Consider the following 25,991-nt stretch of genomic DNA (forward strand, 5'->3'; position numbering starts at 1 on the left):
CTCCCTACGTTAGTGTCATATAGACAGACTCTTGCACTTTCTTCAAAAATTTTAAAGAGTTTTTTATTTAGTTCACTTGGAATTTATTTTTGAAAATATGGTGAAGCAGGGAAATAATTTTGATTATTTGTGTGTGGATATTGTGGGTCATGTGCCCTCTTAGGACTATTTATTGAGGGTTTTTTTCCCTTCTGATTTGCCATATTGGACATTTATTCATTCAACCCTGGATTAAGAACCAACTATGTCAGGTGCAGTGGTGCAGGCTTATAATCATAGTTCCTTGGGAGGCTCTCTTAGTGAGACCTTATGTTAATATAAAGGGAAAAGACTGGGGATGTAGCTCTATTGTAGAATGCTTGCCCAGCAAGGGCAAGGCCCTGATTTCATCACCAGCATCATAATAAAACTACATAAAGAGAATATGTCAGGTGCTGTTCACATCACTGGGGAAAAGATTGAAGCAGAAGAGGCGATCCAGGCATCATTGCTGAACCCAAAAGGATTTAGTCAAGCATTTGCAGCACACCTTAGATCCACTCTGTAACAATATAATAAACACAGCAATAAGCATGCATTCTGATATCTTAGCTCATGTGGGTAGTCCCAGTTCCAGGACATCTCCTAAGTGCTCCTCACGCCAGGATGGCCTCTGTTTCTGTTTCTTTGCTTTTCACATCACTTATCTTAAGCAGTGTCTGCTGTAACATGGCATCATTGCCTGTTTACGTGTCTACCCTAGCAGTAAGGGAAATACCTTGCCTTGTTTATTACAGATCTTGAACTGGGCTTTGTTCAGACTACTATCTGTTAAATAAATTTAGATGTAGCGCTTTGGTCATCTGAGTTTCACTTCCGAGATGCCCACTACATTGCCAGGAAGAAAGCAGTCGTACTGTTGGCTGGATGCAAATTCACATAGAATCTAGGAGATAATAGGAAGAGAAAACTTACACGCACACGCACACGCACACACACACACACAAGCACTTAGTTCCTGTGTGTGCATGTGTGTGGTACTGGGGAATTAAACCCAGGGCTTCAATCTGAGCTACATCCACAACCCTGTTCTACTTCTTATTTTGAAACAGGATCTCACTAAATCACAAAGTTGCGAGGCTGGGCTCCAACTTTCAAACTTCCTGCCTCAGCCTTCTAGAGAGCTGGGATTGTAGGCTGAAGTACCATGCCTGGTTCTAAATTATTTTTTTCTCTTAAAATTTTTTATCAGTGCATATCTGTAGCACATGATGATCACATTTGTTGTGGGGAGGTGGTCCGTGAACATAACACTTTTCAATGCTTTCTCCACCTTTCCCCTCCCATTCCCCCCTTCCCACCTTCTCTTGGTCTTCTTCCCATCTGCAAAAAAATATTTACCTCCCTGTTTCCTATTATCTGCCATTTATTAAATTGCTCTTTAATTTATTTCTACTTTGGGTTTCTCATATAAAAGAAACCATGTGCAATTTAAGCTTGTATGATTTATTTCACTTCCAAGTTCTTTTTTAAAAATGCACTTCGGCAAAGCCAAGCTCAAGAAGACAGGAAGTCCAGCAGGAGAGCATTGTAGATAGGAGGGCAGCAGAGAGGCGTCCTCACGCACTGCTGGGTGGAGACAGCTCTGTGGTAGAAAGGCAAGAAGGAGTCCATGAGATGCTTGGAAAGTGTCGGGAACAGGAACCCACTGGGAGCACGTGTTTGAGGTGATCCTATCTAATCTTGACAAGAGTGCTTAAAAATAAATCTTACAAATGAATAAATAAATAAGTCTTTCCATTTGCACAGATGGAGAAATGGGTTTGGAAGTGCAGACTTGTCCAAGTTGTCCCCTTGCCTGGAGCTGGTCAGTGACGGACCACAGATCCATTCCCAGAACACAAATAAGTCCAGGCAGGAAAGCTCCTCCAGAGCTCTGCAGAATGCTTCCTCTGCACTGTCCCCCGTGTCTCATGTCTGGCTCCGGCCCCTTCTGTGCCAGGTCCTCCCATCTGAGCTCGGCCAGCCCCAGCTCTGCCTCTGTCTCGTGTGTACAACTAACACTTGGGTGCTTGTCCTTCTATGTTTCTTCCTAGGCAGACACAAGCAAATTTCTTTTTAAAATAAATGGTATCATACCAGGAGTGATGGTGTCTGCCTATAATTGAGTACTCAGGAGGCTGAGACAGGAGGATTGTTGTGAGTTTGAGGCCAGCGTGGGCTACACAGAGTGTTTAAGCTCACTTAAACACACTACTTGGTGAGACCTTGTGTCACTAAAATAAAATAAAATAGTATCATAGGGTACATCTGTACTCTCCCTCTTGTCTCTGCACATCTACTGAGGTTGTTCAAAATCATTTCCCCTTCAAATTTAGGAAATCTGCTCTCCCATGGCATAGACTGCCATCATTCGTCTAATTTTCTTTATATTTCTGTATGGTTGTTTACCAGCATTTTATCACCTCCATCCTGAGCAATGTCTTTTTCAGAGGTCTTATTATTCTATCCTGTAAAGATGGCCAATGGAGGACCTGAAAGCGAATCCTTTGCACTAGCCCTGCAGATGGGCTTGACTGCCGCTATTCAGGAATAATACTCAAGACTCCAAAATTGCTCATCACTGGGCATTGCCCTTGGCCACAGAGGGCTACCCTGCTTTCACCGAGCCAGAGCTGGGGTCAGTGCCTGGTACAAACAAGGTAGACAGCTCTGCAGGGTAGCACAGGGGCAGAGCTCTGTAGGCCTCAGGGGCAATAAGACTGTGGTCCAGCTCCTCCCTGCAGGCCTTCTGTCCTCCTTTCTTACAGTGCTCCTTCTGAGAGCACGTCCTACACACCTGCACACGGTCCCAGGCCACAGCAAGTGTCCTGGGGGCCAGTGTGAGCTACAAATGCTTTGGAAATCAGTCGCATCTATTTTTAAGCAGTATCCTCCTTATGTTCCACTTTTGTTCCTCACAGTTACCAATACCTGATGTATATTTATGAGTTTATTCATTATCTGGTTTTCTGTGGCTAGAGTGCACATAGGGACCCCGCTTTGTTCTCTGTGTTATCTCCAGCATCTAAAACAATGCCTGGCACTAACAGTTAAACATGATCAGGGGAATTGTGAAGAGGGAAGTAAACAAGCCCCTCTCCTTGGTGACAGACATGCTTGTGACAGGGTGAAGCTGTTCTAGTCCAGCCCCATCGCCAGCAGTAACTTTGGGTAAGTCTGTAAACCTATGTGAACCTCAGTTTCCTCATCTACAAAATAAAGCAAGTAATAAGACCTACCTCACAGGAGCTTTGTGGTAATTAGAGAATATCTGCAGAGCCTAAGAAAAAAAGCCTACCCTAGAATTGCTAGATAACTGCTGTAATTCTAAACCAATCTCTCCAAAAAAGTAATTTAAAAAATATAATTCTAAAATATTTTATACACCATTGAGTTAAAGTGCTTGGAAAAAATGTAGTTAGACAATGACTATCTCTCCAGCCAGCTGCTAGGATATTTTCTCTAATTATAACATAGAGCTCATTAGCTTTTCTGCAGTATTCAGTCCAGGACATTAAAGTCCACTGGACAAATTACCTCCTGCGTTCACCAGGATACAGTCTCCCACCTGGGCAGCTGGAGCTCTTGAGATGCATCATCATTATTGTATTCCACAACCCAGGAAAGCTGGAACATTGGAGAGCTGATTTTAAAGGGCAGGCAACACAGAACTAGGAATATGCAAAGAAGGCTTGGATTCAAGTCACAGTCCCTTCATCTGCTGGCCATGGCATCTTGGACAGGTCATGTATCCATCCATTCGTCTATTCATTCATCCATTGACCCCTCTATCTACACAGCCACCATCCATCTGTAGGGGTAGGGTCCAGCAGACGTAAAAAATAAAACAACATAGGGGTTCCCTTAGGTCTTCTAGCTAAGACCAGAAAGAGTTAAAAATAAACTTTACTAGAGAGATTCCCCTGGGAAGCAGGAAAAGGATGGGAATAGAAAAAGAAAAAGCAGATAAAGAATGCCACCAAGCTAAATGTGGTGGCACATGCCTGTAATTCCAGTGCTTCGGCTGTGAAAAGAAATGTGAGAGCCTCTTCTGTGAACTTTGACTTGTGCCACCTTTTGAGCCTGCAGTCCCTGCTGGAGGTGCACATCCTGGAGAAACTCACAGCTCATGACAGATGCTGCATGGCATGGCAGCAGCGCTGCTTGTTGCATCAGGAAGACTGGATTGACCCTCCTGCTTGCCCACTTGAGGGCAGAACAGCGTCCTGAGGGAGACCCGTGAGCCAGCTGCTCCCGCCTCTCCCTGCCCACTTTTGCAGCAGTGGCCTGTGGAGCCGTTTCCTGCACAGCTGCCCCTGAGGCCGTGCTCCTACCATACAGGAGGCTGCGGGCTGGCTTCCCGCCCCTAGGTGGTCTTGGCCATGGCCTCCAGGGCTCCCAGGCAGAGTGGTAAATCCTTCGCTCCAGTCAGCCTTGGCAGGGATCAGAGGTTCCAGCAGCCACAGCCGGGTAATTAGAAGCGTCCAGCAGTCACTCTCAGCCACTTTAACCACGGCCCAGACTCTCATGTCTTTCTGAAGGTTTTGTAAATATTTTATTTCCTATATTAAATTCTCGGCCGCAGAAATACTTACAGTAGTTTCTGTTTCCCTCACTGACTCTTCGCTGCTGTGACATATGAATAAAAACACTGGCAGCATCACTGATGACCACAGAACAAGGACAAAAGTAGTCATAATGCCAGATAACACGACCGAGTACACCCTGTTCCTGGCATTGCTTCTGCTCCTTGCAACAACCTTAGAGTTAGGGACTATTATTAACTCTATTTATATCTGAAGAAACTGAGGCAGGCAGATTTCCCGACCCACTAGTAAAGGTGGATTAAGCCTGAAGTGTCCTGATGGCATAGTAACAGTGGCCAGGAAGGTGACTTCTGGGTCTCTTCTCCGTTCCCCCACCTGGCCCAGGAGTTTCTGACCACTGACTGTCTTTAACATCAGCCACAAGAAGGGAACAGGTACACTTCGATCAAAGAAAACACAACCCCATCATCATGACTCATATGCAGTCTCCTCTCAGAACCTGTACTGCAGAACTGGCTCAGCAAGCTCGAGCTAAGATCAGATTAAAACTGGGCGAGAGCAAACTCTGCCTATTGACAGAAGGAAGAATCACAGGCTGTTCTGTGCTTCTGGAAGCCACCAGAGATGAGATCTGGGGTTCACCTGGGCTGAGTCAGGGACAGAGGTCTCGGGGAGAACACAAGGTTGTTTGTTGTTTATTTTGATTTTAATCTTACTCCTGAATCATCACCGGTCTTCAAGGACGAGGGTGAAGCTGGCTGTTGTAACTGCTACTGTTGATCATGAACTGGGTGGGGGAAAGCAGGACTTTTGTTCCGGGTGAGTGCGTCTAGAGGAACTTGAAAGGATACCTCACATTAGACCGACTCAGCAGGGTCTGGGCAGGCAGGCATAGAATGGGGCCCCAAGTGGGTCCCAACATGGGTTATCAGGAGTGCCGGCCAGTCAGAGAGGGCATTGCTGGGCTGGTGAAGCTGAACTGATTTGGGGCTCTCTCCTTCCCCACCCCTAGCAGAACTGACCCCAGATTATAGGGGAGGGCACAGACTGGGGCACGAAGTGGGAAAGTGCTGAGTGGCCTCAAGCTTCGAAGGTCAGGGCCACCTGGAGAACCAGCCTAGACCTTTGGTGACACTGCATACCTACCTGGCCTCTCTGGAGGGCCACTGCTCCGTGACAAGTCCTTTCACCTAAGAACCAGGTGCCTCGTATCTCTGCCTCTAGAGTCATGCGATTCCTCCCTGGCCCCAGCTGTCCGCAGCAGTCTCCAGGGCCTTTCAAGCTGCCCTCTGCACTCTCCTGCCTCTTGTGTTTTTCTCTTATTACTAAAGTCATGTATGCCAATCACAAGAATTGAGAAAACAGAGAACCATGCCGAGGTGAGCTTCTTGTCCTCTGATATAGCCTGGGATCTGCTCAGCAGGCTCGGGAGGGGGAGAAGCAGATCCTGATCCTCACCTTTGGAAGCCAAGGAACACCCTGCTTCACCTTGGGGGCACATGCCACCAGCCCCCCCCCCCCCCCGGACTGAACTAATGAGCACTGGCAGAGCAGACAGTGGCTTCTCCCTCCCTGGCTGGCAACAGACCTCCCCACCCTAGTGGAGTGGTCAGGTTGCACCTGTGTGCTTGGCGAGGGGAGAGCCAGACTGTTGTGGAATGCAGGAAATGAGAGAATTTGTGAACACTGTCACACTCCTGCTGGGCTCCGTAGGGCTCTGGAAGCCAGTCTGAGCCTCTCCAGGGGAAACAGGAAGAGCAGTGGGAGGGGCCGCTGCCCTGGCTGCCTGGGACCCTCGGACCCTGACAGTGCTTCCTTGCATTAAGCACGGCCTTCCGCCCTCCCTCTCTTTCTCCTTCTTCCTCTTTTTTCAAGACATAATTGACACATGAGCAAAGTCACCATTTTAAAGTGCGGTTTTCAGTGTGTCCAACAGTTTTTAGCGTATTTACCAGAGTGTGCAGCCACCACTCTCCACTGCCTCATCCCTGACCGAGAGCCTGGCAGGTAATAACTTGCTGTTTCTGGGCTTTTATGTTCTGCACGTGTGTATGGCTCGCAGGACATGGCCTTGTGCGCCTGGTTTCTTCACTGAGCATGTTTTTACGGTTCACCCGTTTTGCTGCATGGTCAGTAATTAACAGCTTTTTGTGACAGAACAGAGTATCTATTCCATGCACAGTCCACCTTTTATTTCTCTGTTCAGCAGCTGACCACTAATTAGGTGGTTTTTGTGCTCGATTTAGTGAGGGAATTCTTCTAAACAGAAATTTCTGCTTAAACAAAAGCCCAAGCAGCCCTAGCTCCAAACTCCCATTTTAGGGTTTGTAAATGGTGGCTGTCAAAGGCCAGAATTGCTGTTTATGAGAAGCGCATGCACGCTACTCTCGGGAATGGTGCCACGCCTGTCTTTGCATGCGTGTAGTGCATGGCACTGCATGACGTGTGTTTTGCACTGTTGTCTGCCTGGGAGCTTCCTCCCCCGCTGCTTGGTCACATCCTGCGCTCGGTTTCACTGGGGAAGCTGCTGGTTGGCATTGCAGAGCTCCTGCTATACGGCCCACCCTCTCGGCCAGCCCAGAGGGACCCACACAGCACACGGAGCACAGCAGAGTCACGGGGTGCCCAAGACCGGAGGTGGGGGTGCCACACCCGAGCGGCCAGCGCAGTCTTTTCAGGTCTGCAGCAATGGGAAGAGCCCCTAGAACTCAACTGTTACTTCAGCCCCTGCTGTTCTCCATCTGAGTCCGGGCCCAGAGCGCCAGGCACATTCACGGGTGGCTCCCTGCCCCCTGCTCCTGCTGGGTGAGAAGCCAGCACAGGTTGGCAGCTGTCTCCGGCTGCTCTTGGCACCCTTGTCTGAGGCATATCCTCTCCCGGGCCTCTGGTTACAGAGATACCACTCATGTCAATAACAGAGCCATTTCACTGCCCCTTCAGGTCGCCCAGGCACCTCTGCCAGTCTGAAGAGAATGGTACCTTTGTCTGCTTTTCATTTGCATTTATTTTCCCTACCTGAAGCTCCCACAGAAAAGAACCTAAGGTGATAATGAAAATGTTTGAGCAGTTCCTCCTTCAACCAACCCCCTAACAGTGATAAAAATACTCAGGATAGAAGTGGGAACGTTACTGAAGCCTCATAATTACCTTGTTATGTTGCACTTTTGATTAGAAAATCTAATTTGCTTATAGTGTCATGTCACCTTCGTGTTTTGGGGAAACTGCAAGAGAATGCATTTTCTGGAATGAGCTCCCTTGTTAATCAGTAAGTTTCTCAAATGCTCATGCTCTTAAGCTAATGAGCTGCTGCTACCTGGAGGTGCATGGTGAAGCCAGCTTTCCATCACTGTGACAAAATACTCAAGGCAACCAACTTATAAAGGAGAAAGGTTTGTTTTGGTTCCCAGATTCAGTTCATGGTCACTTTCTCTCACTTTGGACCTGTAGTCAGACAAGAGCATGTTGCAAAAGGGGAAATCATGTAAAAGCCTGCTGAGGTGGGGACTCCATAGGCCAGAATCAAAGGAACTGAGTGTGCAAGTGTCAGTGAGCATAGAGACTAGAGAAGTGCATGGAGCACACAGTGAGGGGTTTTGAAAAGTGGGTGGGATCTGGCTCAAAGTTTTCTATGCTTAAGTTTTAGACATGGTACAGAAAGCTCAGTGTGTCATTGAAGTTTTAGGAAGAGAAATTACATACTTATATTTGTGTTTCATTAAAAACAATATCCCTCTGCTGGTCATACTGGTGCAAGCCTGAAATCCCAGCAGTCAGAAGGCTGAGGCAGGAGGATCACTGAGAGTTTGAGGGCTGCCTGAATTGCATAAGGAGATCCTGTGACAAACCAACCAACCCACCCATCCCTCTGGCTGCAGTGTGGAGTAGATGGAGGCTGCAGTATGGAGAGATGAACTGCTTTTGAAATACAAGATATGATCCTTATGAAGTTCCTTTTGTCAGGCCTGGCCATAATGGGAAGATAACCATCTGGCGCAGAATTCCTATCCATAGGTCCATTGCTCTTCTTGTTCGGGTAACACACACAACACCCTGGTTCATCTCGCATTAGGACACAGCACGACACAGGAGTTACAAGCATAGGGTTCCCTTGGGTGCACCCATAGGGAAGGCAGCACAAGAGTTTACCACAAGAGTGACCCAGGAGCACTGGACAGGAATGTGGAGACCATGACTTTACAGTCTCAGCCTGACTGGCTCTGTGATGTCTGTCTCATCTTTGGGTATCAGTTTCCCCCTCTAAAAATGAGGAGACTGGACTAACTTGGCCCTTAGGGTCCTTCGAGCTCTGAGGTCTGTCAGGGAGCTGGCTTAGAATCACAGAACTCTAGGGGAGCCCTGCTGTTTCTGGCTGCATAATCCTGGATCACCTAAGCCCTCCAAGACTGCATTTAAAAGTGGAGAAAAGAATATTGTTTTGGCAAGGTTACTGCAGGGGTTAGTGTGCAAAGCACTTAGCATTGTACCCCTAAATAAAGACTAACTGGTTATAAAAGAACTTCAAAAATGAAAATGATTGCATGGCATTGACATGGAACAAGAAAATGCACCTTCTAGATCACGGGATGTCAAGAAAGCAAAAGAATGAATGCATTAATAGTATTAACCAAGTCAGCCCTAAGTGCAGTCTTTCCGACTCAGCCTAGCCTTTCAGGTCTGCAATCACGGTGCTAAAACAGTGCGGCAGAGCGCCATCTAGTGGCAGCACATTTGACAGTTCCAATCAGACTGAAGAACAAATGTGGCCTGTAGCAGGTCCTACAGATAAACACAAAAGATTTGGGGGTTTGTTCATCTTGGATAAATCTAATATTGAAGCTAATAAAGTCTCAATTATATCACTTATAATAGTAATTTCTTAGTCAACTTTTCCATTAAAGTCATGTTCTGAGCATTTATATAAGATCTTGCAGTTCTAAAAGAGAAAAAATTACATTTTAAATTAAAATGTAAATTATACTGAACATTTGAATTGCACATAAAATCTTTAGGGTGGTTCTGTATGAAATGAAATTAACTTTGAATCAAGCAAAAGGACTGCACGACAGCACCTTGTGAAGCAGAGCCCCTGGTGGCAGACCTCAGCGTGTTCCCTCCCACGGAGCCGCAGCTCCCCGGAACCTTCCCAGGTCTTCCCCAGCTTGAACACTCTACGATCTGAGGAGGGGATTATTCTCTTTCTTTTAATGTTAGGGGTCTGCTTTCAAAGAAACTTGATGCCAGTTTCCCTCTATGAATGGGAGTGCATAAGCACAGTAGTTTAAAGCCATTTAATGAAGTGATTATGAAGTTTATACAACCAACCCACCTCGAGTGGATGTGGTGTGACCTTTCTAGCGTGGACAGTGCAGAAGCAGCTGTCTGGTCAGGACTCCATCCAGCAGTTCCCTTGGCGTCCAGGGACCCTCCTTGGTGGTTCTTTGCAAGGGCATGTGGTCCAGCCAAGCCAAGCCAGCTGTCAGGTGTGTACACGTCTCTCCGTTCTTCCTTTTTCACCCTGTCCTCAGCTGGGATCATGAGCTTCTAGTAGTCAGGAGAGGGCTTGAATTACCTATTGGAGATGAGCTGCACACATGTACCGACTTACAGTGAGCAAAGGCACCATAAATGTGGGGTGACTGTCACCAGCAAGCTTTGATTGTCTGGATCCACTGTCCAACTTTGAAGCCAGAATTCAACTTAAGGTACTGCCTAAAAGCAAACTCAACTTTAATCTCAACTAACAGCATTACAGCAAATACCTTCTGAGTGGGAGAACTAAGAGGATGAAAGCAAGGGAAGGTTCAGTCCAGCAGTCATCTGCAAACAGGAAGAGGTTTGCGGAGGGCCTTGTCAGCAGCTTCGTTACACAGAGGGCGTCTGAGGTATACATCTAAAGGTAGTTACCAGGGGGTGCAGAGGGCACAGTGACTGTAGGCCAGAGGTGTGCAAAGGACGGAAGCGGCACTGTCACTGAGCCAGATGAAACGAACTACGCAATTCACTTGCTTTTTGAAACTTTCCAATTCTTCTAGCTTTTGGGGTGACCCTGTTGATGGGGCTGGGGTGGGAAGAAAATCTAAGAACTGATTTCAAGCTTTTGATAGCTGGAAAAATATGGAAGACCAAAATAAATATTGTTTAGCTATATTTTTTTGAACACTGAAGACATTGATAACTCATTTTTTAAAGCTAGCATTCCATGGGTAGATAACTGAGAATCAGTGATGTAGAAAAATATCAGCAAAATAAAGGAAACCCATTAAGGGTACAACAGGATTGTGAGTCAGGACTGGCTTCCAAAGCCACAGGTCAAGGGCCAAACTGCCTGTGAACAGAAAATTAAAGTCAATGCTTAATTTGCAAGATGCTGAAATAACTCAATAGAACAAATTTGTTGTAAGATAGGTAACTACCTCACGGGGTGAAACTCTCAGGATCCCTCTATATTCTGCCAACTAAATTACTACCATGTGGGGTACCTTTCAAACTTGTTCTGTAAAGAAGATGAACATGCCTGCTTGCACTACAATTAGTTTATAGGAATTTTTAAAATGCTTTCCAGATACTAACAAAATGTAAGAGTACAAAGTTCTTGATCTAAAAACAGATTCTAGGAACTCATTGTAAAAGTATTGATAGCAGGTTTTAAAATGTAGTACTTTTAATAGAGAAAGAGAACCAGCTAAGGTTCCGTTGTAAACTGATTTGTACTGTACAAATCTGTACTGTACAAACTACTGCTGAACGAAGCGAGCTCCACATGCTGATAGAAACTAGAGTCCTGGAGAAACCCGTCCCGGCTCTTGGGTGTCCTGCACAGAAGGCAGTGGACGTGTACTCCTGAAGGTGGAAAGGCAGCACGCTCCACAGAGGGACATGGAGCAGTGCAGGGCTCCAGGCAGCCACCAGGGAGGGGAAGCCATCTTTTCCATCTGGAATTTCTGCATTGGCTTCCCCTGCAATTTGGGCACTGCAAGTGTGTTGTTAAAAACTGACGGGGCCTGGTACTAGGTGTAAACTGTCCTGTGGAAGGCTGGCTTCATTTCACTTCAGATGCAAATAAAGTGAAGGTAGCACTTTTTTTGCTGTTCTGAGTCCAGTGCTCAGGGATACAGTCATCGTTGAGCCTATGCTCAGCACATGTGCCCAGGCCTCATGGCTTCGACAGATTCATTCACCCCAGCCCTAATCTACCTAAGACGAACGTTCTTAGTATCCTGTTTTTAACTGTATGGGCTTCATTTACAGTAGAACAAAGACTGGAACAAAATCAGCTAATTAGTTAATAATGATTCTAACGTGAGATTTTCACTTTACACTTTCTACAGCTTAACTGTTAGTTGGCTGAATGTCTGCCGTTTCTCTAATCATGGAAGTCAAACGCATTTACAGTATAACCAATTCCAAGCTGTACTGTACATCTTGGCTATTCATGCTGTTTCCCTCCTTCACACTGGTTAAAAAAAGGCTTCCCTGGGAAGCTTTACTCATTTTGTGTTCCCTTCAGTGCTCAACAAATGCTTATGGCATTAATGTGTTTTTTTCTTTCTGTAATTTAATATGGATAATATTGGCAATGATTTAGGAAATCACGGGATCACCATTTTATTTCCAAAATTTTATTTACATGGATTCAGCATATTTTCTTTAATTTTATAAGATAAAACCCCAAGTTTTAAAATCTGATATTTTATGTCACAAAAAATTATTTCTCAATTTTGAGGAAAATCTTTCAATTCTATAAACACTGATATTTATAATATTTATGTATTTATATATACTATATACACACAACATGGCATATTTAAATGTATGAAACAGTTTAAAACCTATTTCGTTAGAGCATTTTGAAATTCAGACTAATGGGAAAAATAACACTGATAACACTTGGGAAAACAACAGCAATAAATTTGGTAATAGTCATGCAGTATGTATAGTAAGCTTCAGATATGATAAATACTGTACATGTCAAATCCACAAATGTAAAGATGTGATCTATTCAAAATCATGCTAGAATCTAAACATAATCCTGTAACTCACAGGCATTTGTGGTAACCTATGAAACAGGAACAGAAACTATCAGGACATATGTGACAGATTTTGTAATTCCCAAGAGCCTAATTTAGACATTTCCAAGGAAGTAAATCAAGGAAGTATTTCCCCCTGAAATGTTTTTATCAACATATTCATAAACACCAAATGAAGAAAATAAAAATAACCCAGATATTACGAGTTAATTTTACCTTCTCAAATTTAATTCCACAGACAACCCTTGAAACAACAGCTTATCCAGGGTATTTTTATTTTCTCCTGATTCAGTGAGGAAAATATACGTCCCTGTTCCAAGGAGAATTTAAGGTGGCCTAGCAGTTAAGATTCAGGAAATAATTAGAAAGCACGTATGGATTATAAAAGCAGAGAAGACAGTTTAAAGAAAGACCACTTGCACACACACCAACATTAATGTCAGGAAATAATAGACTACAGCATTATTATTACCTCACAGTGAGTTCCTGGACACACTGCAAACTATATTATTGGTAAGCAAATTACAAAAGTACTGGTAAACTAGAAATATGGAACAAATTTCAAGTTTTTGCTAACTTTGATGCAGCACATGATTATCAAAATGTGTGTCCTTTGGTGAAAATTTTCACTGCAACTACTGAAATCTAGTGCAGTGCTAGATTTAGTCTCTGGCTATTATTGGTCTAAGTGGGAAAAAAAAAAAAAAAAAAAAAAAAAAACAACCCAAAACTTGGTTTCCACTCAACCCTGAGAAATCCATGCATCCACAGCTACCTGCTGATGGACAGGCAGCTGCACATTCAGGTGGCACATGGCTGCTGTCTGCACAGGGCCGAGTGAAAACCCCATGCCTCCCATCCCAGCAGCCCCACCAGCTCACCCTGAGCAGCTCCCCACCAGGATGAATGAATGGGAAAGTGAGCTGAAGTACAGGCGGCTGGCTCTGGCTGGCACACTGAGGAGGCCACAGTCCCCTCTGCTGCCGGAATGCAGAGGCCTGACCTCGCCCCACTCCTGGGCTCATAGAGGGGCCTTCTGGGAGGAATCAAGGATAGCATTAAATAGCTTGAGGGAAGCAGGCCAGGATCTGCTCACTTTGGTTCTGCAGACCAAGCTTTCAACAGTACCAGAAAGCCTGTACCTCTAGGGTGAGTTGGGTAGACAAGTGATGCTGCAGGGAGGGGCTCGGGTAAGCGGGGAGAAAGAGAGGCAGCGGCACACTTCTCAGGCGTGGCACTCAAGCTCCAGAGTGAAGGTCGGAACAGAGAAGTCCCCCGGTGACTAAAACTCACCAATGCCTTTCCTTTTCAATTTCTGAAGATGAATGTTCCCAAGCAGCACTACAAAGTTTCGGACTGGGTAGGAGAAACCAAGTTCAAGCCTACGGGCCCCTGACGGTGGATGCTGCAAAGCTTGCTAAAGGGACAGCAGACCAAGCCACTGCAGCCAGAGTATGGCAGTGGAGCCCAGGGAAGGGCAGTGGTTACTGCCCTGCCAGCAACACCTTCATGACACAGGAAGGGCTAATCTACCCATGGGCACTGTGTGTCAGGCTCACAATATTCTGAAAGGCCACAATTTTAAAAAATTTCCTTGCAACATAGGGATTAAACCTAAGGTCTTCACACTGAGCTACATCCTCAGCTCTTTCTCATTTTTTGACAGAGGATCTCACAAACTGATAAAATACTCAAGCCACATGAAGTCTTGCAACTCCCAGCCTCCGAAGAACTGCTATATGTGTGTACCATCATGCTGGCACAAATTAAATTTAACTTCCTGAAGAGGGAAAAAAAAAACCATCAGCACTTGAGAGACTGAGGCATGAAGATTACCATCAGTTGAGGTCAGGCTGGTTACACAGTGACTTCAAGAATAGCCTGAATTACATAGCAAGGCCTTGGCTAAAAATAAAAAAAAACTTTAAAAAAAAGGAGGTGGAGGTGGAGAAAGAAGAGGAGGAGGAGGAGAAGGACGAAGAGGATTAGAGCAAATGGTCAAACGCTAAACAACAGGAGGAAGAAGCTGAACCTGATACTGCAGGTCTCACAGTACCAATTTTTCTTTTTTTAAATATTACTTCAGAATTTGATTTTTAAAGAAAGCTAAGTGTTATGGTGGAAAAGTACAGCAACAATTTTCATTGTTAAGCCAAAACAAGAAACAGAATTAAGCTAATTCTTTTATAATTTTGTGCAACAACAGAAGTGCAAGGTACTGAGTCTGGGTGTAGTGGCACACACCTGTCACTTCAGCAGTCTGAGAAGCAAGGCAAAAGGACTGAGTTTGAACCCCACTTGTGAAGACCCTAGGAACACAGAACAAAACAACAGGGTTATAAGACTAGGAAAATTCCCACCTGGGAAACATTATCAGAGTAGGCTTTCCTCTGGGAGCTGCCTCTTGAGCCTCCTGTGCCCACCAGGTCCTGGCTGCAAGCATGTGCAGGAGCCCAGGCCAGCAATGCCAGAACAGGGGGCACCATGGCTGCCAACCTGGGTTAAAGCCCTGAGAGGGAAGTGAGGAAGCAAGGGCTGCACAAATGAAAGAAAAATGGTCAACTCTAAAGCTCTAAAATGATACTGCTCGCCCAAGTTCAAATACCGCACTCTCATGTGTGAGAAATCCAAAGGGTAAATCACAAGCAATAAGGAGGCCAGACACTGAGAAGCAGAAATGGTCTGAATGGGAAGGAACACAAGGGAGGGCACAAGGGAAAGGGAAGGAAGGAAAAAGGAAAAAAGGAGAAAAAATAGGAAGGAAGGGAGGGGAGAGATGGGAAAAAGAATCGAAATATATCATGTGTAGGTAGAATTCTCTATAATGAATGTTATCAACATGTACTAATAAAAAATACAAAGTTAAAACAAAATGAAACTGTCCAAAGGGGGACCAGCAGACTTAATTAATGTGTGAACTGTAGTTTCTACTATACAGTAGAACTGAGATATCTGTATTTTGTGTATAGGTTACTGCACTGTAAAAATACTTCATAAATGTACTCTAAGGTCAGGAAAACATACTAAGTAAAGAGCATTTTAAAAATTGGGCTCCCAAAGCCTTTAACTCTGGCAATTACCATCTATGAATTTCTTAGGTTAGCAAACATGGTTAACGGTTGGCCAGGAAGGAGGCCCCAGTATGAAAACAGAACTTTCAACAATCTCTATCAGCCAGATCCACTTACCTGACAGACACGGAAATATAGTATCAATGCAAACAAGTATCAGTGTCTAGTGTTTGTTGCTCAAGGCACAAGGAACCAAAAGGAAGAGCACAAATGCATTACTACCTTTCAGAATATTAAAGACTGTATGTGAAGGCAACACCAAGCCATGAAATGTAGACCCCTGAATTCCAGTGGAAGAGACTCGGGTCTAGGAGATGATGTGATCTCACCAAGCAAAGCCAGTAACTGAATTATGGTTAACAGCTCAGGCCTAGATCTCTTTACAGGGGCCCCTGGACTTGTGACCTCCATTCCTTCCCAAGGGCTGGTTGCAGCTCAGGTGGTCAACTGAAGGCTCAGGTCTACACACCTTCGAAGTCTCTCCTGTATACAGGCAGACCTCAGTGTCCTTACAGAGGCAGTGACAGGATTTCTCCACTAACCCTGCTCGGGAAAGGATGTTGCAATGTTGCTTCCGAACTTGTTCAGTGTTGACTCTGTATGTGAGCCCATCTGGAAGCATAAGCAGCCAACATTGGGGTCATAACTCAAGACTTTAGTGTAATTACACATGAAAGTCCATCATCACCCAAGTTGTTCATATGCCAGGCCAGTCATAAACTGAGGACCCACTGTACTCCCAGCCCGCAAAGCAACGTTCCTGTACGTCATACTTTGTTGTTTATACTAGCTGCACACAAACTGGAAAAACTTTTTTTTTAAAGTGTGTTTTTTTGTACTGTGCTGTCTAAACAAATACAAAAAATTCCAATTGAGTAGTCCAACAAACAGCATGAACCCTAAAATTTTAGACCTAGAAAAATACTAGGAATTCAAATTAGAACTCAGTTACACACAAAAAAATTCAGGCTCAGAGAAGGCAAACTATAGCTCTCAAAACTACCACGGAGATCCTGGTCACCTAAAAATGGAAAGCTGTTCCTTTCAATAGTGTCTTATTCTTTTTTCCTTTTCTTGATATTGACTACAACCAAATAAAAACGTTCGATCACATCCAATTTAGATAGATAGCGAAACTGTCAATAACACAATGCTGGGAGAATGGGTAAATGTTGGTTCTCCAACTGCATGACTGCTTGTTTATATATCTGAAAACATACTTTAATGCAGATCATAATTTTGAGTTCCAAGCCTTTTGAAGTAAGCACATTTGATATCTCAGGTCAAGCAATGTAATTACACCCTACTGCTTGTAATTCTCCAGACCAGACGCCTGTATTTTGTCAGGCCTAATACCTGAGAATGGTTTTTACATTTTTAAAACATTGTAAAAAGACGACTGTTATGACAGAAACTATTTCTGCCTGAAGTTGACATTATTTATTAACTGACTCTTGTGACGTAAACATATTTTGCTTGATCTGAATTCCAGTGTATACTCAGAAAATATATTAAAACTGGGCTGGATATGTAAAAATTACAAGGCTTTTTTTTTAGCATCTATAAAGTAATCTCTGGTTTATTCAAGCTTTATTATAATTTGATTCTTACTCCTCTGCATTAAGTTTGGGGCACTAGTTTGTGGGTCACAATTACCAGATCCAGGTAAGTGAAATTTTATCACACAATAATGTAAATGGGTATAAAGTTGGATATAATCATGTTATGTACGTGAAAAGAAACGTACATAATAAAATGACAGCAAGTATCTACAAACTGGTCATTTCTTTCCCACAGATATGTCTCTTCTCTATTGAAAATTTTCTCATGGCCCCTTACAGTTTGTTGTTAGCTTTATTAATCAATAGCTCTCAATCATGTTAATTATCTCATGGATCACTCATCCATACCTCATTTGCAACCCCAAATAACAAATGTACAAATTTTACCAGAACATATTAAAGTAATTCTAACAAGATATGAAACAACAAAATAGAAAATAAACCACAAGCCTAGAAATAAGTGAACATTCCACTTATCAGTCTGATCAATAGAGCAGACCATCTGTGTAAATTATCATAGTTTACTGCATTACTTAATAAAAGACAGGAAGACTACGGTGGGCCCTCGTTTCCATAACACTGTTGGCCATGACATGAGAACAAGCCAAGCCAGGCATGGCAGTGCACACCTGTCACCTCAGCACTCTGCTAAAACTGTGAGCCCTGGTCCAGCCTGGGCAACTCCAGTTAAGTTGTGCCACTGATAAACTATCATCATTTCAATGTCCATACTTGAAAACAGTATCTATCATGTCAAGATTAAAATATTTTACATTACAATAAAATAATTACATTAACAGTTCCTTTGTACAATTCTCTTCAGCCACTCCATCCTCTTTCTTGCTTTTGTAACTGGAAAGGAACAAATTTTCTATGCGAGTCAAAAATTCCTCAGCAATGAAGCAATTAGTTACTTTGCTCAGAGTTTTCCTCAGACACTCCAAAAGCTAGAAGGGAAAATAAAAGTTTTATAAACACAAAAAACAGTGTAAGAGGGTTTGTATAACTATCACTACTTTGTCCCTTTCCAAACTTCACATTTCTTAATGACTGAATGAGAAAATTCTCTGTAAATGTGTTTGACGATTGACTTATCAATACACGCAGGGGGGACTACTGAAAATCACTGTTGAGAAATTTTCAGCTTAATTTCTTTATCATTTAAGTTTTCTATAAGGAGATAAAGCCAGGTTGTACATGTGATACTCTCTATGCTAGACAAATCTGTGACTCTGTTTCTTTTTTAGTGATTATACTGACAGAGCAGATTAACTTGGGGGGATTAAATAGAAATCTCAGGGCTGGGAATGTAGTACAGTGCCTGAATCATGCACAAAGCCTGGGTTTGAGGTACTCAAATGAAAAAAAAAGCAAAAAGATACCTACAAAGAAATTTAAGAGTCTTCCATTTCAAAATCAGGATGCTAGCTATGGTCTATTTTCTAGAAATACACGTTAGTCTTTGAATAGGATACAAAAAACAGGATAAAAAATAGTCAAAAGGTACATAATACATTTACATTTTCCAAATTTCTTACAAAATAAGCAGACAAATGTTGCCATTATACTAATTTTAATCATTGCAGAACTGCAATAAAATAATTCTAAGCTCTTACTTCCACCAGTTAAATAAAATGGCTGCTTAAATTTGTTATATTTATACTATCGCTTTAAAAATGATCAATTGTTAAGGCTAAAAGTTGCTTCTGAATTTGCTAAAATCAGAAAAAAGTTCTCCTTTGTGCACAATAATAATCTGCTAAGAAATGCACCAGTTAGTGCTGACAAATTTATTCTAAAATACTATTTTCTATGTGAAGCTCTAGCAAGAAAACATATTCCTAATTATCTCCCAGAAATTAATTTTAAAAAGGAAAAGCAATAGAAGCACTACATAGAAAACATGTCTGCAAAGTATCAGGTATCACGCGAGAGCAAGTGCTGGTGAACAACCCTGGGCTCTATGAAAAATGGCACCAGTTAAACTGAGGGCAGCTTACTTTTTGCAAACAAGTCAGGTCAGAATCCCGGTGAAAGATTTTATCCATGGGGACACTGCTGTAGGAAGAAGGAAACACACTGATGAAACAAATACTGGAAAGTAATCAGTTGTGAAACAAACTGTCACGGATGCCATACATCACAATTTTATGTTTAACTCGGGCTGTCTCTGAAACCTGATTTAATGAGAAACACAGCAGATGTGCAAGCATCTCAAACCCAGCACATACCTACTGGAGAGCCTGTATTTCTCTATTATCCATCTTGTCTTTTCAAGTACTAATCCCCACTGAGGTTCTTCTAACATCTGGTGTACTTCAAATTTGTAAGGTAAACCTAGAAAAGCATAAAGGAGGAACATTTACCAACTATTTCTTGAATCTCAAATCTCCTTTTAATTACCTAAAATTCCCTTCAGTGTTTTAAAAACCACAGCCTGGCAGATCAGTTCAGCAGCACTTTAAGTGCAGTGAGTATTCATTAAATATTTATTGCCTGACTGTACTTGGTTCACCAAGCATACTAATGCCAACCTATTAATAATCACGATGCCACTTCATAATGATACTATGCAAGGCACAGGGGGTGGTAGGATTATTGTACAATTTATCACCCCAACCAAGAGACTTTTTGAATGGAAGGGAGCACAGACTTAAATTGGGACTGTTGTCTTAAAATTTGTGTTTTTAAAAACACAAGTTACAAGGCTTATAAATCGTATCAGGAAGGTGGCTGACACAGTTTGTATCCAGGCACCCCCAAAGGCCCCAGGGGATCCTAGACAGTGTTCTGGAGAGGTCCAGCAATGGTGAGGGCTGCTATAGCTCAGCCTGCAGGAGGAGGCAGCACCTGGTGGAAGAGGCAGGTCTGGGGTGCGTGTGACCTGCTTACTTTTGGTGTTGCCGCCCTGCTGCCATGATACCAACAGCTCTTCCTCTGCAGACCCTCTGTCACAGTGCGCCATGAAACAGAAATGGGAACCAAAATAAACCTCTCCCCCTTTAACTTGCCTTGTGGGTATTGAGTATTCTGTCCCAGTGACAAAGTGACTAGGACAGAAGCATTATTTCTAGTTTTACAGATGAAAAAACTAAAGCTGAGATGTCAAACAGGTATTGAGGCTGGCAAGGGGAAAGCCTGCAATCTCAGACGCAGGCAAGTCTGCCCCATTCTGAGCCCACACTCTGCCCCTCCCTCCAGGTGCCAATCCAAGAGCAGACAGCAACGAGAGAAAGTCTGGGGAGGCAGCAATTGCACTGCAGTCAGTGTTCAAGCAGAACACTGGAGAAAAAGAAGCCACGGGGACATCATGTAGGGAGCCACAAAGGCTAAGATACCACGAGGTAAGCTGCCTTGGCAATGTCGCATACGCCTTTTTAACACTCCCATGTAAGCGTATCTGTGGTCTATCAAAAGCTCAACTGAGTCACTACCAAAGGCTTGTCTCATTACAGAGCAACACACGAACACTTGTCACATGCCAGGCTCTGGGTGCTTTACATAGCTGAAGTCATCAATATGAAGCAGTTACTATTACTGTTCCCATGTTCTGGTGGACACGGAGCCACGGAAAGTCACAACAGTTCATGCTCATATACACGAAGAAGGCCTCAAAGCCCTAGATGGTTTGACTTAAGATTTTTTTTTTCAGTACTTGAGACTAAGCCCAGGACCTTCACACTTCCACATCTCTGGGATAACAAGTTTGTACCACCATGACTAGATCAGAATCGATGTTTTCAACTTTTTTTGAAAAATTAAGGCTTTTCAAAAGTACATAAAATGCCAGCAAATCAAAAGGTATAGAAACACCCAGGGCAAAAATAATGAACGTATTTCTTCACAATAAAACAATTTAATTAGTAATTTGCTCTGAAAATATGCAGTACCAGTAGTATGCTTTGTTTTCTCAGGTGTTTGGGAGGAAGCAAGAGGATAGCAGCCTGGTGATGACTGGTATCTTTCTCTCTGAGTCATCAATTCTCCTCCATTTCACGAAACCAGAAATTTAAGAATGCACATTGTAATATACAATAGCAAATTTCTTTTAATTGTAACAGTAATTTACCTGACATGCTTTGATTATGTACCAAGCAGATAGGTATCAGCAACAATCATTACCATCTATTGAAAATCAACCTGCTAACATTTCACACACACTGCTGATAATCCTTGTATCTACCTTATAAGCAAAGTAATATTTTTTTTTTAACAGATGTAGCAAAAGAGAGAAAGGTTAAGTAACCATCCAAGGTAAAATAACTAGTAGGTGGGATACTAACAAGTTGAGTGACCTTTACCCTTATTTGAGTTGAAATGAGAATAGTTAAGACAATTAATGCATTTTTAATCAGGGCTAAAGAAAACACACATATATTCTCTCTCTCTAAGCAATTCTATTCAGTATTATTGAAGGTTTTTTCTAAGCTTAAAAATGGCAGTACAGCAAAAATTTCCTTCTATGCAGAGCGTTTTTATCCAACAAAATATTGAAAAAGTTAATCACCAAATAATATTTTCTGACTGATGCAAGTATGGAGAATAGCCATTAAAAACATTTTAAAGGTAGCCCCTGAGTTACACATACTGTAAAAGCACAAAGTACTCTATGACATCTGGAGAACCCTGACTCTTGCACTAGGTTTCCAGGAGACACAAAGCAAAGGGCCAAAGACTATGATCCAACACTGGATATGGTAAGGATGACAGACAAGTTGTAGAGGAGGCCACCCTGCCCAAGACAGCCGTCTGAGTAACACAGTGCTGAGTGCCTGTGCGCTGCCCAGAGTAAGCTTGTTCTACGAAGCAGTTCCTCCCCCAGTCTGAGATGGTTCCTTCCCACACAAATCTGTAGTCATTATATGCTTAAAGAGCATCTACTACACATCTCAAGTCACTCTCGAATGATCTAACTTTCTCTTTGTCTTCTGAAACTTAAGTGCCTTGGTCTGGCTGAGTCAGCCAGGTTCTGGGTAGATGTGTCTTCCTTTTGCCATGAAACTCTTTCAAGTCAAGAAGTGAGGGTAATTTGAAAGCCAGTTCATTTGCTTCCAATCTCTTAGCAATCATCTTCTCTTATTGCCTTAAGTTGTATCTTAAAAAGCACTGTTGTATGTATTTTTTGCCTAATGTTTTGGTTGTTTCAGGGGTTCTTGTTTCTTTATTTTAGCTGGAAGTAGAATTGCATGCACTGAATAAATTTCACATGATGCTAATGAGTTTAAACTTAGAGTCAAATGTATCTATGCATTAGAACTGTAAGAAATGAATGTGCTGAGAAGTTTATTGCAACCCTTCTCTCTATACAGTTTACAAAAATTCTGGACTACAGCTAATGCCTGCATTCTTCATTCAATAAAAAGCACAGTGGCAACCTCCCTTAAACAAGGGTATTAACTAGGTGCTACTGGGGACACAGAGAAGACAGTCCCTGCACTTTATTCAATTTAACAAAACTTTAATGAAGAGACAAATTACAGTCAAAGACAAAAGTGACCACGAAGGCAGGAAAAGAATTGCAGATGCATAAAAAATAGAACAACTAACAGTAAATGACATGGGGGCAGTGCTGGGAAGCCCTTATCAAATCCAGGACCTCTAAATGAGATGATTAAGAATGATAAGAAATTATTACACATTCATTTTGTACTTGCTATATGCCAGGCTTTGTGCCAGAAACAGAATAAAAAAATGAAAATGAGTCATATGTACTCACAAAGACCTCATAAAAAGGGAAGATGCAATGTGCTAAACGCAGTGCCACTGACCAGCGAAAACCCTAATTTGAACAAGGAAGGACAGAGAAGAGAGACAAGTACCCTAGAGGTGCCATCATTGTTCTGACTATCCTTCTTGTCCATATTCTTTTCCTCCTCTTACTCTGCTGCACTGATTCTCTAGCTCATAAACTATGAACTGCAGAGGTACCAAGTTGTACGATGGGCTACACCAATCAAATTCTCTCTTAAAACACAAAGAAAATGAACCAGATATAGTTAGTCCTGGGGAGATGACAATAAGCTGGGACAATCTTTTCTTTTACCATGCCATCCCAGAAAAAGCCAGTCTACATTTACAAATATTTTCATGGGAGCAGGTCTTTGTTCTCTGAATGACACCATCTCCAGTGCACAGCATCACCAGCTTTTCTTCCCATTTTAGTCCTGCACAGTGGCCATGGTTAGACAAGTCCATTACAAAAGTGAGGAGTTACACTAAGTGGCACATACGCAGTGATTTTTTTCCATTGGTTTCTCAGTGTTGCAAATTCTTTAACTTGCAATAGTCAAAGAAAAGAGGATGGATAAAATAGGAAGTTGTTACCATTGAAAACTTACGATGGGAGCCATTTGAGCTGATCTCCTCACTGATAAGCAGGCAGGTCATCTGGGAATATGGCAAAGGATTGTTTCGATTATAGGGACTAATAATTATTCCAATGAACTTGGCACCTCTTCTTGAGAAGTAACTCTACAATAAGAAAAGTTTTACTAGTTTCAACTATCTAAGTTTAAACATCAATATTTATCCACACAACATTCTAAATATCTATGGGGAAATGATAATGGAAAAAATGAAACAAAAAGGTGCATTAAAAACTTCCTATTCAAACAGCTACTAAATTGAAACGGCCTATGTATTCATTTCACGCTGCAAAAATTTCAGGCCAAAATGCATCCACCCCAATCAGAAATGACTCAAAAAAACTTACTAGCAACCAAGTGTGACGGTACATCCCTGAAGTCCCAGTACTTAGAAGGCTGAGACAGGAGAATTTCATGTTTCAGTCCCACATGGATAACTTAAAGAGAGCCCCTGTCTCAAAATAAAAAAGATCTGGCTCTGGGTTTAATCCCTAGTACCTCAAACAAACAAACAAACACATGGTCTGTAAAGTCTACATTTCTCATGAATGTATTTACTAACTGTATTGACTACTTTTCAGTTGTATTCCTAATGTACTAATTTACAAACAGCTGCCTACAGCAAAAAACATGCATCAAACAAAATTACAGAACAAAACAAAAAGTGTTTTTCAGGGGGCAAAATATATTAATGTTTCCAATTAATTCACTTAGTTTCAGTTCTTATCCTAGTTGTCTGTATTAATTTTTAAAGGCTCTGGGGACCATTTATGGCTTTTCTATACTAAATAAAACTGCTGACTTTCCAAATGCTTACACAGACGCAGGACATGTAGGAAAGGGGGAAGGGAAAGAAGTAAAAAGAATGAAGATGTGGTATGTATCTGTACCACTACCCGTGATGAATGCAATCATGTAATGCAAACATGCACTAATAAAAATTTTTTAAATTTAAGGAAAATGTAGTTACTTAAAAACCCCATATATAAATATTAAAAATGCGGAGCTAAAAACATTAAAAGCTTTTTAACAAAAATAGGTATTTGTGTGTGTAATCATTTAGAGACTATACACACAAAATACCCATATAACTATAATCATACCTGGTATTTGGCCTGTGTGTCAATGTCTCGTAAGGAAGGATTAGGATCAAATGCAGGATGAGAATGATACCATCCAATCACACTGTACCCTCTAACAGCCAAGGTTTCTGAGGCCTGTGTTTGTGATACAGGATCCATCTCACACTGTAGTCCTGTACTGAGACTGTTACACGGTTCTGCTGCACAGACCTATAAAGGATCAATCCTCATTTGATTATATGGAAGTATCATTCATTCTGTCACTTCCAAATGAAGTATATGTCAAAAGTGTAATTGTTGGCTAGGAACTCAGCATACATCCTGCTAATCAAATGAGGGCACCATAATGGTTATATGACGGTATTCTTTCAATGATTCTTATAGTTTATGATGAGGAGACGAAGCATACCAACTTTCAAGTACACGTACTAGCACATATTTTTAGTTTTTTATGGGTGAAGAGACAAGGCCTGTTTTCTGAAGGGAAAACAGATGCTTAATATATACAATGTTGAGTCATTTCTTGGAATATATAACTTTCTACATTTAGATATTCTCACATTTATCTTAGGTAATGCCTGCATTTTCATTATAGACACTGAATTCTATGAAGCAGTTGGGATTGAAGAACTAAATGGTAGTTAAAACCGTATTTGAAAAAAGGGAACTTACTTCCATTATCTTATCAACTTCTGAGTATCTTCCTCCTAGCAGACCAATTACTTCTGCCATAGAAACATGAGCATGCTAAAAGAAATACAAGACAGACTTAGCCCACATGCACAAATCTCACAGAAAATCAGAATGAAACTTGCTATCATAGGGGTCATTTCTGAGTATAACAAAATACATTTTTCAGGAGAACTAGTTTTAGCTTGGCACACAAAGACTCAGATTTTAGGTCTACTCTCACTGCTGGCTGAGGAGCTCAAATCAAATGCTCCAAATGCCACTTTTTCATTTACAAAACAAGGACATTACTTGATCTCTTTATTTGAGAAAAATATATTAAGGATGTAAAGTAAAAATCCCTCTGGGTCATTCTATTAAAAAGCACTACAAACAAACATAACTGTTAGATGTATTGGTAGTTTAGTACAAACAAGGAACCTCCAAATTATAGAAGCTATGTTTTGTTTCAGAAAAGGCAGCAGACGTGATATTAGGAAATGAAAATAGGGTTAATGATAGTAAACAGCCTGCAAAACTCACATTAATTTATTTCTCTAAAATATGGAAACATTCAATTGTCTGACTTTTCTTCAAAAGAAAAGACTTATTTTTAGATTCCTTGTAAAAGAGGATAGTTAAAATCC

At 42.1% G+C, this 25,991-nt stretch overlaps 1 protein-coding gene across 22 annotated transcripts in view; it reads right to left on the reverse strand.

The window, feature by feature from the left end:
• Window positions 1-1,464: 1,464 nt before the first annotated feature.
• Mysm1 (Myb like, SWIRM and MPN domains 1) overlaps window positions 1,465-25,991 on the reverse strand; it is a 52,960-nt gene continuing 28,433 nt past the window's right edge. Inside the window, exons 14-21 of one of the 22 annotated variants that reach the window (XM_023562548.2) lie at window positions 25,348-25,422; window positions 24,697-24,885; window positions 23,567-23,699; window positions 19,460-19,565; window positions 19,229-19,283; window positions 18,021-18,175; window positions 14,840-14,904; window positions 9,842-10,893 (exon numbers count right to left, since the gene is read on the reverse strand). In XM_023562548.2, coding sequence (XP_023418316.2) covers window positions 10,787-10,893; window positions 14,840-14,904; window positions 18,021-18,175; window positions 19,229-19,283; window positions 19,460-19,565; window positions 23,567-23,699; window positions 24,697-24,885; window positions 25,348-25,422 — 885 coding nt within the window. In that variant the 3' untranslated portion in view covers window positions 9,842-10,786. Of the gene's footprint in view, window positions 9,502-9,538; window positions 10,894-12,171; window positions 18,176-19,228; window positions 19,287-19,459; window positions 19,566-23,552; window positions 23,700-24,696; window positions 24,886-25,347; window positions 25,423-25,991 lie in introns of those variants that run through there. The other 21 variants (XM_063236586.1, XM_063236587.1, XM_023562547.2 and 18 more) reach the window with 21 other exon arrangements.

Source organism: Cavia porcellus, unplaced genomic scaffold (genome assembly GCF_034190915.1).
Source record: "Cavia porcellus strain 051 isolate PalLab524CR breed Dunkin Hartley unplaced genomic scaffold, mCavPor4.1 scaffold_25, whole genome shotgun sequence".
In the NCBI taxonomy this organism is placed as follows: Eukaryota; Metazoa; Chordata; class Mammalia; order Rodentia; family Caviidae; genus Cavia; species Cavia porcellus.